The 14,599-nt window shown below is 45.4% G+C and overlaps 2 protein-coding genes and 1 long non-coding RNA gene across 6 annotated transcripts in view; 1 reads left to right on the top strand and 2 right to left on the bottom strand.

The window, feature by feature from the left end:
- Nucleotides 1-10,244, bottom strand: Mpv17 (mitochondrial inner membrane protein MPV17). 4 transcript variants are annotated; one of them, XM_046441488.2, is made up of 8 exons: nt 10,104-10,228; nt 9,541-9,615; nt 2,515-2,630; nt 2,191-2,283; nt 2,012-2,107; nt 1,789-1,821; nt 1,486-1,538; nt 1-293 (listed from the first exon to the last, which is right to left on the bottom strand). In XM_046441488.2, exons 2-8 carry the CDS (start codon nt 9,608-9,610, stop codon nt 224-226), a joined length of 531 nt encoding a protein of 176 aa, XP_046297444.1. In that variant the 5' UTR covers nt 9,611-9,615; nt 10,104-10,228; the 3' UTR covers nt 1-223. The 4 variants fall into 4 exon arrangements, with proteins under 4 accessions (XP_046297444.1, XP_046297440.1, XP_046297443.1 ...); XM_046441484.2 differs by lacking the exon at nt 1-293 and adding an exon at nt 751-1,311 and having other exon boundaries at nt 10,104-10,244; XM_046441487.2 differs by lacking the exon at nt 1-293 and adding an exon at nt 751-1,311 and having other exon boundaries at nt 9,541-9,612; nt 10,104-10,177.
- On the top strand, nt 10,192-12,799 carry LOC124090714 (uncharacterized). Its single transcript, XR_006851204.2, has 3 exons — nt 10,192-10,279; nt 12,002-12,067; nt 12,590-12,799. It is a non-coding gene; the product is annotated as an uncharacterized LOC124090714 (long non-coding RNA).
- Nucleotides 12,795-14,599, bottom strand: part of Gtf3c2 (general transcription factor IIIC subunit 2) — a 22,981-nt gene continuing 21,176 nt past the window's right edge. The window contains exons 18-20 of the mRNA XM_046441483.2: nt 14,386-14,538; nt 14,127-14,234; nt 12,795-13,828 (exon numbers count right to left, since the gene is read on the bottom strand). Of these exons, the coding sequence (XP_046297439.1) occupies nt 13,610-13,828; nt 14,127-14,234; nt 14,386-14,538 (480 nt within the window). The 3' untranslated portion in view covers nt 12,795-13,609. The remainder of the gene's footprint in view (nt 13,829-14,126; nt 14,235-14,385; nt 14,539-14,599) is intronic.

The following is a 14,599-nucleotide window of genomic DNA, read 5'->3' on the forward strand; positions in this document are numbered from 1 at the left end:
TACTGTTGATAAGCCTTGCATGAATGTATTATAAAGGGCTAGTGATTTTCAGAAGCAGTTTACAGTTTAAAATGAAATGTCCCATTTCAGAGTGCTCATCTCATCAAGTTCTGACCAGCACTTCCACCCCCATGGACATTGATATGCCCATTTTGAGGAGACTGTCTGACAATCCCGGGATCATGGTGAATCATTGCAGGTGGCAATGATGAAGCAAGGCAGGCTAGAACTGATGTGCTTTCCACGACAGGTAGGAGTTCCAAATGACAGCAACACACTGGACAACAGCCAACCTAGGAACAGGAATGCATTGTGAGGAGGGAGACTAGGAAGCATGGAAGGGGGAGCAATGGAATAGGACAGGGAGAGTGCAAAGGAAAAGGAGGCAGCATTCTGAGAATTTCCAGATTTGAGTCTTCTTCCTCCAGCCCCTATGGAGGGACTACGTGGCTCAGACCAGAACTAGCTCAGATTCTCATTCTCTCCCAGGGCCCTGAATTCCAGATGAAGGTCTCAACAGTTAAGAACCCAGCAGTTCTTGTCAGGCACAAGTCTGTTATTCATAACCTGTCCAGGCCCCTTCTAAATACATTTATCTGTCCATCTTGTACCAACTGAGGAGAGTCCACCTTCCAAAAAATTTGCTACCTGTGTATAAAATAGAACCTTTTCTTGTTTGCTTTTTGTAGTGCCAGGGATCAAACCCTGTGCACACTAGCCAAATGCTCTACTAGTAAGCTACATCACAAGCCTTTTAAATATTTTTATTTTGAGACAGGGTCTTATTAAGTTGCCCAGGCTGGCCTCAAGCTTGCAACCCTCCTGCCTCAGCCTTCCCAGTCACTAGGACCTTCTTTATTTTAACTTGACTTTGCTCTAGTTTCAAAGACTGCTGCAAAGGACACTTATGTTTAGGAATTGGTTTGTAAGTAGGTATTCCTTTAGCTATGCTATCCATGAAAAATTTGACCATGTCTTCTCGGAAGAGTTTCAGAGTTTTTCTGTTTCCAAGATACCTCACCTGCAAGCATTTTTAACAACTCATTTTGAGTTCCACACTATTTTTTATTGTCTCTCAGCAATGACCTTTATTATTAAAGCAAAATAATGCTTTGCAGTAAACTAACCTGACAAAGCCTTTAGGTCTACCTTTCTGTCTAACCTAGGATGCAGCACCCCAGTGAGGCACTGTCTCTGCAGATATGCCATCAAAGGTGGAGAGCTCAGGTGGGATGGAGACAAGAGTTGTAGAAGCAGGATCCTCCATAGCGAGATGATAGAAGGTCAGTGGGGGACACTCTGGAACAGTTTCTGTAAAGGGCCAAAGGTTATGAATAAAATGCTTGGAAGTCTGAAGAGTTATGACCAGAGCAAAGTATACTGGTGGAGATCTAAAGGAGGTGAAGGTTGAAATGAGAATCATTTTTTTTCCAATTGTTGGTAACATGGATCTTCCCTGAAGGGTGGGGTGGGGGTCTGTCATACCTGTAATGCAGGGGGACTAGGTAGAAGTTGGCTAACTGCACAGCAGGCCAGAGCTACAAAAAGAGAAGGCAAAGGTTGAATGGCTTCCTCCCCAACGGGACTTCCAGACTCACTGCCTCACCTGGCCCTGCCCTGACTGCTGCACACAAGAAAAGACTAGAAGTTAGTGTTTCTCTGAGCATGGGGCCTGCAGGGGGAATGAGTAATCCCAAGGGAGGGATTCCTATGCCAGGCGAACCCCAATCCCAGGGCATTTCTGGACTTAAGGGAGCAGGAAAACAGACAGAAGGGGTCAGTTCTTACATAGTAGTTGGTGAGGAGGGCATCAGGATAATCCTGAGGAGACAAAGAAGGAACAAATTCACACTTGCACCTCTAAGTGGCTGCCACCCCCCCAACATGAATATCATACACAAACTTCTGTCCCAAGAGCACACCTCTAGCCCCACACTCCCCTCCCTTCCTGGCTCTCCCTGCCTCCACGTTTTCCTGGGGTTGCCAGCCTACTAGCCACAGACTCACTTACCCTCCGTAATTTGGCCCAATTATCCTGGGCTGACAGTCCATTGAGTGTCCCCATCAATGGGAGGAAGCAGCCTAAAAAACACGGGGCAAACCCCCCCTAGGGAAGAGAAATTAAAGCTCTGTGAGTACCCCATGTCTTAACCCAGCTCAGCCTTCCCAACACCCTTTTCCTTCACTCACCTGATCCAACAACATCTTCTTTAGTGCATCCACCTTGGTGGTGCCAGGGATGAGCCGGTCCAACACCTTGTACCAGCCTCCTAGTACAGGGGCCTGGAAGTCAACCCCAGATGGGGCCACAGGATGCAGTGAGGGGGCACTTGATTTTTATACCACGAAGTTCTTCCCCCAAGTATCAGAAACCAAATCTCAGGGAAAGCATACACTGAGACACTACGAGGGCTGCAGGGTGACCTAGGTGTGACAGGCCAAGGGAAACTACAGGATGGCAAAGAACTAGACCTCTAGTGAGTTCAGTGCAGCCTTACTGTGGGCAGAACTTACCACAAAGCCACAGCCCAGGGACACCATGGTTAGGGTTCGGCCTGTCTGGTGTTCCTGCAGACCCCGCCTCTCCACCAGCTGCTGTGAGATAATGTCACCTAGGCCCATCAGGGACCCTGTGCAGGGTACACAGATGTTGTCAGGATAGCTCCAAAAATTTAAGTCTGCTGACAGAATGAGGCTCTGGCACTCTGAGCCCCAGGACTTCATTCTGGGCAAATGACTAGCCCCACCTGCTACCACAAAACCGCCTATTCTTCAAGGATGGTGACACCTCATGTATATCCTGAGTAGGCCAGAACCCAAGAACTCTGCACTGAGAGGTAAAGGGAGGTCAAGTCAGGAAACAGCAGATAGAAGAAAGAGAATTTAAGGTCCTAGGACTGAAAATCATAGACAGAATTAAAGGGCCTACTAGATCATTTCTTTTCCTTTCTTTCTCTTTTGGTACCAGGGATTGAACTCAAAGGCACTTAACCGCTGAGCCACATCCCTAGTCCTTTTTTTAAAAAATATTTTTTAGTTGTAGATGGACACAATACCTTTATTTTGTTCATTTATTTTTATGTGGTGGTGAGGATCAAACCCAGTGCCTCGCATGTGCGAGGCAAGCACTCTACCGCTGAGCCACAACCTCAGCTCGGTATCCCTAGTCCTTTTTATTTTTATTTTGAGACAGGATCTCACTGGGTTGCTTACAGACTCATTAAGTTGCTGAGGCTGGCTTTGAACCTATGATCCTCCTGCCTCAGCTTCCTGAGTCACTGGAATTACAGGAACGCACTACCACATCCAGCCTAAAAGATCATTTAATCCAAACTCCTTATTTTATTTAATACTTATCATTTGCTAAGTTTAAACTGAGTTAAAATAACATTACTTTATTGTGTAAAGTTATTTTCATCTATATTTTTTATTTTAAAGTAAGTATTAGCAAAATGCAACATGGGAATATAAAATAAAAGCCACCCACCTCACGGTCACCTAATAAAACCCATCTGATCCCAAATCCATTATTTTAGAGGTAAAGAATCAAAGGTCTACCATCTCAAATAACCTGTAACTGAAGAGGCAAGCCAGAATGAGGAGGCTTATATGTTCTTTCTAGGACACTGTACTACAAATAGATCATGTATAGAATAATAAAGAACCCTGTTTCTTTCTCCCTCTGCCCAATGCAAGACTTAGCCCACAGCCTTCACCTTGGTCTTGGGATCTCTATTTGCAGAACACAGCAAGGATAACTCTTTTCTAAGACATTAGTGCTCAAATGGTCCTGGGTGGGAAAATGATTGAACTGAAGGAGTTCCCAACAAGAAAGAGTCCTGGCCACCTTAGCACTGTCAAACCCAGACTTCCCCATTTGTACCCTCAGACTGAGTTGGCAATGGGTATTAGAGCCATTTCTCCCCAGGCCTCTGCTTCTGCTTCCCCCTTAATTATACAGACACTCCGATCCATGCAGCCCCAATGAGACATCCACACTCAAAAACCAAGACAGAATCATCATTGTTTACAGAGCCCCCATCAGTTATGATGGCGTGATAGTTTCTAGCAAACACACACTTATAGGGGCCGCTTGGGATTGACCATCTGATCTCCAGCTTGCCCATCTCTCTCACTGAGTAATGAAAGTCCCCTCCAGCCACAAAGCCACCACTGTCTCTATGCCCTCAATTAGCACTGGGCAAACACATCCTGCAACCCTGTTCCTTGGCCTGGAACTGGCTCTGACGTCCAAGCTGGCTGTGTGCTCAAGGCTCTGCTCTTCTCTACCACCCTCTGCACAGCCCTGCCCTAGCAGCCTGGTCAGAGGCAACAGGGGAAAGCTGGGGGCTAGGGCTGGGGACAGGCATCCCTAGATGATCTGGGCTGCTGACCACTGAATACCTCTGGTCCCCAAGGTACAAACTATTTCAGATCAAGGCACCCCTGAAACTTTCAGTCATTCTTCCCAGAATACTGGTAGACATAACCTCCTCAAGGGCAAGCACAAAATCCTAGACACTTTTGTTTTCTTATTCCTCACCATACTTAACAGAATCCCTGGCAATTGTACAGAAATAAATAAAGGAAAAACGTCAAAAGCATGATCCCAAACAACAGGACTGCTCTGGGAAAGGGCATGAAGATCCACGTGTTGGAATCAAGGTGTAAAAACCACAGGGAAGTGAGGGCTTGCTCCCTGCTCTCAAGTAGTGAGCATTTAATTCACTATGCCTTCCCCCAATGTGGGGGCACTGGCTGTGCTCCCAGGAAGGACAGGGAGTTTCTGCAGCCATGCATAAAGGGAGAAGTGACCCTGGGAAGACCAAAGGCACTTCTTCAATGAAGGCACTAACAGTCTGACAGTGGACTTTGGCCAGATGGTTACAGATAACAATGAATGCTCACATAAATCTCACAAAAGGTCTGGAGGTAGACGGTCACACATCCAACTAAGGTGTGTGACTCAGTAAGGAATAGAATTGGGACAAAGCCAGGCCAGGAGAGCAAGGAGGCCAGCATTCCAAGTAGAAGCTGAGACAGGCTTGGAGGTCAATGGGCAGCCATGGGCTCCTGTGGCTGCTCCTCTGCAGTGGTTCCTGTCCAAGCAAGGTCCCAAAGAGTTTACATATAAGAAATGCTTCCTGGGGCTGGGGATGTGGCTCAAGTGGTAGCGCGCTCACCTGGCATGCGTGCGGCCCGGGTTCGATCCTCAACACCACATACAAACAAAGATGTTGTGTCCGCCAAAAACTAAAAAATAAATATTAAAAAAAAAAAAGAAATGCTTCCTAAACGAATGCATTTCCTGTTCTTACTCTCCAGTATTCAGCACCTTTGTTCCTTGTCACCTTGTGGGGAGGGCAGGCAGCAATGCTCCTGGGGAAAAAAATTGTTAAAGAGAGGTATATATTTCCACTCTTCATGACTTGCTGACAGTCATCTGACAAGCTAAAGGCAGAGTTGGAATGAAAGTCCAAGTTCCTGAGCCCATAATCATGGGAGCCCACAGCCATAGAGAAATATGGATTCTAGGCCCCAAACTGTGCACATCAAGTCCGAGGGACTACCAAGCGACATGGCAACAACAGAAATGAGTAGGCACTATGGCTGTACAGCCCCTTCCAGGTCTTTCAAATAGAACAGCACCCAGAAATTCATTCTGCCCACAGATGATCAGGGACCTGGACCTACCTACAGCAACTCCAGCATGGTCTAAGGCTTTGGTCCAAACAAAGAGAAAGACCTACATTTATGGCTCAAGTGACCCTTTGAGCAGGAAGGAGTCAGATATTCAGATTCCTCATTTCATCCTTCTCAACCCAAAGCCCCAACAGACCCCAAAACCCCAGGCTCTGGGAGACCCGAGACAGATTTTGCTAGTTTTGAGCTTCTATGATCTGGCTCCCTACTCCTTGGTCTTGGGATTTGGGACTAGAGGGCTGCAGGCACATAATGCCCAGAGCCCTGATGGGGCAGGGCAAGGGGCTGCTGGGCCGTGATGCCCAAATGCCAGAGCTGGGCACAGAGCCCAGCTAACAGATGCTGGTGCAGGTGTGACATCATGCCCTTGGGTAAGTGCCAGTTCTCATGCCGTCACTCCCTGCTAGAACCAGGGGAAGGAGGTAGGAGAGCCTATCTCTGGGCATAGATCTACTTGGGGCCATCCCCTGCCCATTAGTAAAAAAGTCCCAACTTCCACACCTTCTTCCAAGGTATATTTTGTTCCTCCACTGGCTTTTGTGTTGAATCTTATGTACAAGAAAATAAAGCACTAATGGAAGATGAGAAGACAGAGGGACAGGAAGTAGCTTCTTGGAGTGAGAGAAAGTGTGCCCTTGAGCACAGGAGGCTGGGTTGGCAGATAGACACTACTGGCAGGGGGCCAGCAGTACTGCCTACTCAAAAGCTTCCTTAACTACCTCCCTGGCTGGGGTAGGGACTTGACCCTGGGTAGGACAGAGTACATCATCTGGGATGGGTCTGAGGGCTCTCCTCACACCTGGCCTTAGCCCACCCTTCTGCTGGAAAACAAGACAAAGTGGATGGTTCTGATGCTTGCCAGATGTCTAAGCTCAGACCAGCTGGGACAGCACTCAGCATCCTAAGGACCCCATAGTCTCAAGTGCAGGGCAGTGCAGTAGGTAGTACTCTAGGTTCTAATGACAGCCCTACAGTGACCATATAAGACCTCAGCACATGTCACTCCATACTCTTGCCTTAATTTCCTCTTCTGTAATATTGTGGGTAGGAATGGTCTTTAAGGCCTGTTGAGCTCTCACATCCTGGCTTAAGTCAGACTTCAGGGAAACCAGGGTCTACAGGAGCTCAGTTGCTCTCATAGTAGTACTAGGGTGGCCTAAGATGAACAGAACTGGGCCCCGGGCCCACTGGAGACTGGAAGGGCCCTCAAGAAAGGAAGGGATAAGGCTGACTCAGACTCTACAGAACATGCAGCCAACCTTTCCCTAGGCTGCCCTATTCCTGACTCTGGCTTGGCCAAAACTGGTGTATTAGACACTTCCGTTGAACTATTTCAGATCTTGGCTCACCTATCTCTTGGTCCAGCCATCACTGTAGTTCAACCTAACAGACCCTTGCTTCAGGCCCATGCCATACCTGGGGACTCACTGTTAATGTCTTCAGTGACTATGCTTGTGTAACCTGGTAGTGGAAGGGGAGCTAACACTTCCTAAGGTGACACTTTGGCCAATGTGAGATTGGAGCTAGGGAATAAAGTTCTCTTCTTTTCTCCAAAAATGACTATTCATCCAGACAGTCCTAAGAAGCATTTCAAAGAGGTTCTTAGTTCCAAGAGATTGAGCCACAGTGAACAGAATAGTGGACAATTTAACAATATATCCTTATTCTGGTTCTCCCTCTTTTCCTCTGTGGGATTACTTTCTACTCCCTAACAAAGTACCTGCACATAAGTTTTCTGCTCTGCTTTTTGGAAAACCAAGGCTAACATACTATTCATGAACAGATTTATGGCAACTGGGACAAACTCAACCCACTATAAAAAGAATGGCTTGTTGTGCTTGGGTTGACTCATAGAAAGGATCAAACCCCTTGAGCCTTGAAGTCTGTTGTGGATTTTTAAAAGAATTCCACATTGATAATCCTTACACTGACCCTGTGAAGTCCTAAATCCCTTAAAAAAAAGAAAAAAAAAAACCAACTCTGTGTTAAGGGCTAACTTTAAATAGATCAACTCAAGTTCTAAATGAGGAAACTGAGGCCCAGTGAAGTTTATTGGCTTGTGCTAATTAAAGCAGTTATAAAGTACTATGGTTCTGATTTTCATATCTTGGTCTTTTTAACTCCAATTCTGAAATCTGTTTTCCAGTGTGATGAGCTAGTCCATGGGACCTTAGGAACTAATTGTGCTGGGGTCCAAATATGGCTCAGTGAGCTAAACCTACTTCCCATCTTCATTTATAATTTGGTCCCAATATACCTAGCAGCAGGGATAGACTGTAAGTTTGGGGAAATTTAAGAAAAGTGCTAGGAAGCTTCAGATTGTTTCAGGAATGAGTTGTCAGCATAGATTCAGGAAGATTGAGGTTGTGAAGCCAAAGAACTCTAATACCACCACATTTTTGCATTTGGGACCCTTTTCAGCTTTAGCTCCTGTCCTTGTCAGCTGCAAATTCACTGGGTATGGAAACACAAAGGCTATCATTCCTTCCTCTCTATTCTTGATGACCACAAGGGGGAATCTTCTATCTGGCAGTTATGGGACCTGAGGGAATTTGAGGCTGGGCAAAGGGCCCAGCGTGTCAGTTCCCATCACAGCCACACAGTCCAGCATGAGTCATGCAGGCTGATGGACACTCTGAGGACAGGACAAGAGGTCTTTGGGCAGAGGAGGCTGAAGAGAGGCCCAAGGAGGGGCAAAAGAGTCCATCCTTCTCTTGGTCAGTCACACAGAGAAGTTGCAAATTTTTATTTGAGTAATAGGATACCAGTTCCATCTTAACTTTCAGTAGTGCCCTATCCCTTCTAAAACTCTTTCTTCTCAGAATCCCACAGTCCTCACATAGGCAAGGCCTCATCTTACCCTGATCACTCTTTGCACTGCCTGATATTTTCCCTTCTAAAGCTTATCTCTGTGTTATCTCCTTGCGTTAGCTAATCTGCAGAAAGAAGATAGTAACAAATGTAGGGATATCCTTGGGTTACCTTCATGAAGTTGCTATCCAATCACTGGATTAGAGTAAAAAATCCTTGGTTAGAACGGTATTTGGGGATATACACATAGGTAATAAACAGTAAGAAAAGCAAAAGAATGATATAAACAAAACTCAGAGTTCTCATGGAATACCTGAATTAGGGAGAGTGCCACAGAAGATGCCAAAGCTGAGTACTGATACAGGAGTGATCAGTTTTAGTATAATGTAAACTTCAAATGTATATATTTATTCTGGCACATATTTCACAATAAAAATGCTAAGAAAAATAAACGGGAGTCTTGATATCAGCACTTACTGGGTATGTAATCTAATCTGGAGTCAAGTAATTCTAACTCTGAGCTTTATGGAGCCCCTGTGGTACGATGCATATGAAAGTGCTTTGCATTCTATAAAATGTTAAAGGAGGGGCTGGGATTGTGGCTCAGCTGTAGAGAGCTTGCTTAGCACGTGGGAGGCCTTGGGTTCGATCCTCAGCACCACATAAAAATAAATAAAATAAAAATATTGTGTCCAGTTACAACCAAAAAATAAATATTAAAAAAATTTTTTTTAAATGTTAAAGGAGTGTTTTAGTTTTCCAAGCGGGTTTTCCTGTAGCAATGTTTTTATCCTTGAGATCAACTGCTCAGCTTTTTGAGAACTTTCGTATCCTACTTTACAGTTAAGCCAATTATGCACAACCCGTTAGAATAGCTTTGGGGACTCGTACTGACAGAACAGATTGAGATGAGAGTCAACACTTCCGGGAGGCTAAACAGAAGCAGGAAATAAGGACAGTACCTTGGAACGCACCCTTCTCCCTAATCAGCCTGCTCTGTTCCCACTTTGGTTCCCAGACACTCACCAGCCGTCAGGACCTGGACTTTCCACGGGTGAGCAGCCAGGGCCCTTTGGTACGCCCGCCAGAGTGCCATGCCTTCTGTCAAGTCAAGAGGAAAGGGTCATTCCCACTGCCCTACCCACGATGAGAAAGACACCTGACATTTCCCTCGCACCCACTCCCTCTTTCCACTTCTGATACATCGGGAAGGGGCAGAGGCTTCAGAAGGGATGATTCCTGACAGTGTCGCCTTAGACAAGTGGAGAAGAGGCAGACTGTGCAGCTATGGACACCTAGTGGCAGCCAGCCCTAGTTCTGAAACAGGGCTGGGTGGGTGTCTCCAGCCCCGGCCGAAACACTCAGAGCAGGCTTTTTCCAGCTTTCACTTTGAGCCAGGGTCCTCTGAAAAGGAGACCCGACAGCCTCCAGATTCAGACTTAATTGAATTAGCCCGCATTCCTCCCGAGTGCAATTCCAACTGGAAACAGGACCCGTCGTTGCCTGGGCCTGGAATGGTCACGTGCCCTATGGGGCACTGCAGGTGCGCGGCGCTGGGAACCAGCGACTGTAGATCACCAGCCACTCACCTGAACCCTAGCTCTGCGCGCCGCAGGGCCTCCCGCGTCACCTGAGACGGCAACTTCCGCCGCAAGCACCGCCCCTTCCGCTCAGCGTCCTGTGAGCCCTTGCAGCAGGCGCAGGACTGGAATGCCACCGGGCCACGGAATCCCATGGAGAGCATCTCTGCTGGGTCACCCACTCTGTGAGCAACCCCCTCCGGGGGACAGCGCCGAGCGTTAGCATGGGGTTCGCCAGCCATTCTGCCCACGAGGTTCGACCTCTGCCTCGTCTCTCAAGCCCAGGCTTCTATGGGGTCTTGAGGGACCCTGCTTTACCGCCCACAGGGCTTTCGCAGAGCTGGCCAAGGTCCTGACGTCCTTCTTAAATCTCAGGAGTGGTATTTTGGAAACAAGTATAGTTCAGTGCGAACGTTCGTTATTTTTTGTCTCTAGGTTCTTCATTAGCCTAGCTCCTGAGTGGGGAGAACTAGAACTGTTCAGATTTGTCTTCATAACTAGTTGAGTGTTTTGATCACAAAGTCCCTTTTGGAAATGCTGCGTAAGGATGACTTCCATGGAAAGCATGGGAATTACAGAACTTCTGGAATTAGTTTAGGTACTAACACGCCTTGATCCTTACTAGACTTGCACTTCAGTTTCATCATCTGTAAGAATGATGGGGTTACACTGTTTGAATCAAACTGGGATCCTCAGTTCTAGGGGATGTTTGTGGGGTGGGGGATGGGAGGAAGATTATCACTAGATTCTTCTACCTAAAATGTTTTGTTCTTCAAAATATATACTTCTAGAAAGTTATTTTTAACAAAGGGATTCATGACTATTTGGAAACCAATAGGGAAGGTGATCTTTTAATCCCCTTCCAGCTCTAACATTCTAAGATTTTGTGAAAGTAGTGTAGAATTCTTCCTAGGGTGGTGGGAATTTCTACAATATGCCTGGCAGGGAATTCAGCAGGCTGTGCCTTTGCTTATCTCCAGGTAGCTCACATTTCAGGAGGCAGACTTGCAAACTCTCTACCTGCCTACCTCCAGGCCCGGTTTACTCAATTCCTATGATTAAAGCAGGGGAATCCTCTCTCAAACACCGGAGAAACAGAGTAAGGATGCAAGAAAACTCAATGTTACAAACATTTAACCAAAAGCTTTCTATATACAAAACACCATGGTAGAGTGAGCTTACACTAGCAAATTTAATAGGAGACTAAATATGGTAGTTTGGGAAGTTATATTCTCAAGTCAGACTGTCTGAGTCAAAATCTCAGCACAAGTACTTTGTAGTTACCTGACTTGTTCAGATTGCTTAACCTCAGAAACTAATTTTTAAGTAAAACAGCAATACCAGACTGGGGTTGTAGCTGTAGTAGAGCACTTAGCTAGCATGTGTGAAGCACTGGATTTGACCCACATAATAAAGCCATTAAAAACAAAAACAACAACAAAACAGCAATACCTACCTTACAGGACAGAAATATGCCAAGTACCCAAAATATGAGTGCTTAACATTTATCTTTTTTCCTCCTTTCTTGGAAACACATGGGAAGAATGTTTTTTGTTTTTTTAAACGGAAACTCCTTAGTCAGGGTGAAATTTCAACTTTTTTTTTTTTCCAAGCAGTACTGGGGATTGAACCCAGGGCCTTGCACATTGCTTAACTCTTGCTCCACCCCCAGAGCTACACCCCTGAGCCAGGATCTTGAAGGATGAATAGATTAAGTTGGAGACAGAAATGACAGTACTAGAGAAGGCAATAATGTGAACAAAAACACGAAGATAAAAAGGTGCAGGAATGGAGTATAAACTATATATATTGAAAGGATAGGTTAGAAATTAAGTGGCCTAGAGACAGTGTTTATGGGAAAGAAAAAGATCAAGACCTGAAAGCATCATTCTTATTTTCTTTTGGAGGTTGAGATTAGGGCTGACACTCAACAGCAGGAGCAACTATGGCTGGCACCAACCTACAACCTAACTGTATGTATCACCACGTCCCACATTTTCTATTACTGGAAATAGAAAAGGGGCTGCTGAATAGCATCAAGAGGTTGCTCTGTAGAGCAAAGCTTCTCTTAGTGCAAGGCACTTTCCTGTCAGCTCAAAAAGCAAAACGGGTACAACTTGAGTTGGGTTACAATAGGATGGTGCACACTTGGTGCCTCTGCACTGATGTGAGTTATGATTCCTTGGCTGCTAAGGAACCTGGGTTTTCTGTTTTTCTTTTGTATAGGACAGGGACTGAATTACTCACTTGATTGCCTTCTTAAAGGTTTTCTGATATATGATAAATTGACTAAATTAAACAGGAAGAAATTTGTTCCCAGATATATGACCAGTTTGGAGCATCAGAGGTCTTTGTTTCAGGAAGACACTAAGCTCTACTCCTTCCAACAGGCTTCCCCCTCCCCATTCCTTTAGGTCATCTAACTACTTCCCTCCAAACCACAGCCATTATTCCTATGCATCTTAAGTCTATGGTTTTCCTATTCTACCTTGCAGGGATCAATTTGTGCTTAGGAGGCAATATCATAGTCACTACAAGTCTACAGTATCCCACAAGAGGACTCAATATCAAGATAATACATTACTGTACTTATTATGTTCTAAACACTTCCTATACGTAAAGTTTAAATAAACGTTTTTAATAAGTCAACAATGTGACCATATCATGAAGGATCAAGAATCATGACGTGTAAAAGAATGGTTGAAATAACTGAAGATATTTAATCTAGAGGAAAAATACTTGGGAAACACATGATAGCTATTGTTAAATACTTAAAAGGGCAATCACAGGGAAGAATGTCTAGATTTCCTAATACCCATAAGTAAAATTAATAAGAGGTATACTCTGACTTGATATAAAGGAAGATTTTTAAAACACGACTGTCTAGGAGTGTTCAAGTAGGGTCAAGTGACCAATGATCAGGAATATTTCATAAGCAGGAGCAAGTAAGAGCTAAGCCACTGTTCTACTGGTAGGGTGTTTGTGGTGTTCTCCAGTTAAAGAAGTACTATGAGCAGCTTCAGTCCAATAAATTACTGTCACTCCTCTTGGGCTTATGTGTTGGTTACTCTAAAGAGGAAGTTTGGGAAGGCAGTAACATTGGATCCTCGAAGACAGACAGAAGCCTTCATGCAGATAAGTCTTTGTGATTCTCCAAACACCCACTCACAAGTGGTCTCAAAAACACCCAGTACCTTTACTTAGCTTTACCCACTTCACAATATGCTCAATATGAGCAATTGGACTCCCAAGCCTATGTTAGGCCTGAGTGTTACTTGTGAGCCATAGTTTTAGGCTTAAAAGCCTTTGTGGGGGGAGAGCCCCCCTGCCCGCAGGGGACTGTGACCATAGAAGTCAGTAGAAGGAGAGGGATCTAAGGAGTCCTGGGGAAGCAGTACTAAAGGTCCAGTCCTAGTGCCATCACTGTCCAGGAAGGCCCCAGTTCCTATGGCTCTGCGCATGGAGGCCATTTGTTCTTGGCAGATTTCATTCCAAGGGTCCTGTGTGGACTAAGACTAAGGATTGGACAGAAGGCGATGACTGGCTGGAGGGAAGCTGGGCCCTTTAGTTGGGGAGGATGATTGGAACATAGCACTGAAGTGTGCTCGGCTTTCAAGCTGCATACGGTGGCCCAGTGGGGAGGTGAGTCCACGGACAAAATGGATCCGAACCAGCCCTGACTGCCCCCCAGATACCAGCCATCCATAGGAGTCCAGGTTTGGGCTGAAACGTACCTATAAGAATAGAAAACAAGAGAGAGGCTCACAGGTGATGTTTTAGGGCAACTCTTAGCTCTGTAAGCAAAAAAAAAAAAAGTCACAATCTGAGAAGGCAGGACTATAATGGGGTGAGAGAGGTAGGAATAAGAAGCCAATGAATGAGGTATGTCTACTATATTCCAGAGGAGGTTGCCAAAGCTACTTCTCCTCATTAACCATCTATATTGCCTTTTTATTTCCCATTTCATTGATCACAGACCCAAAGTTGGGGAAGAATGAGTGAAGGGTGGGGAAGATGAGACAAGGTTCTTACCTTATGAATAGCCTCTAGCTGCAACCTGTCCAGGCACAGCTGAGAATGCCCTTCTCCTTCCTGCATGCGCAGCATCGGTTCTCTATGGAGCAAATTGTGGAAGGAACCCTGGGGATGGAAGTGGGACAGGAGAGAGAAAGCAAGCAGCTCCTTAATTTTGCATGTTTGTGATGGAACTCCTTAGGATTTCCTATTATACAAGGACTAAAGTTTTCTACCTTTTCTAATACTACACCCTATTTTCCTGGACTTGACTTACCAAATCTGTGTCTTGAAAGAGCAAGTAGTGATGGTTGACAGTTTCAGCATAAGTTCGAGCTGTGGGAGGATTGGGGACCCCAGATAAAGCAGAAGAGTGGTCTTGACCTTCAGGACTGTCCTGATATGGCATCAGATCAGCTTTATATATAGGCTAAAAAGGAGACCATAAGATTAAGTTGTATAATGCTGAAGACAGAGCTGGCAGCAGTGGC

The sequence above is a fragment of the Marmota monax genome, unplaced genomic scaffold, assembly GCF_021218885.2.
Source record: "Marmota monax isolate L192 unplaced genomic scaffold, Marmota_monax_Labrador192_F-V1.1 WCK01_AAM20220418_F8-fsc00010, whole genome shotgun sequence".
NCBI classification, from domain to species: domain Eukaryota; kingdom Metazoa; phylum Chordata; class Mammalia; order Rodentia; family Sciuridae; genus Marmota; species Marmota monax.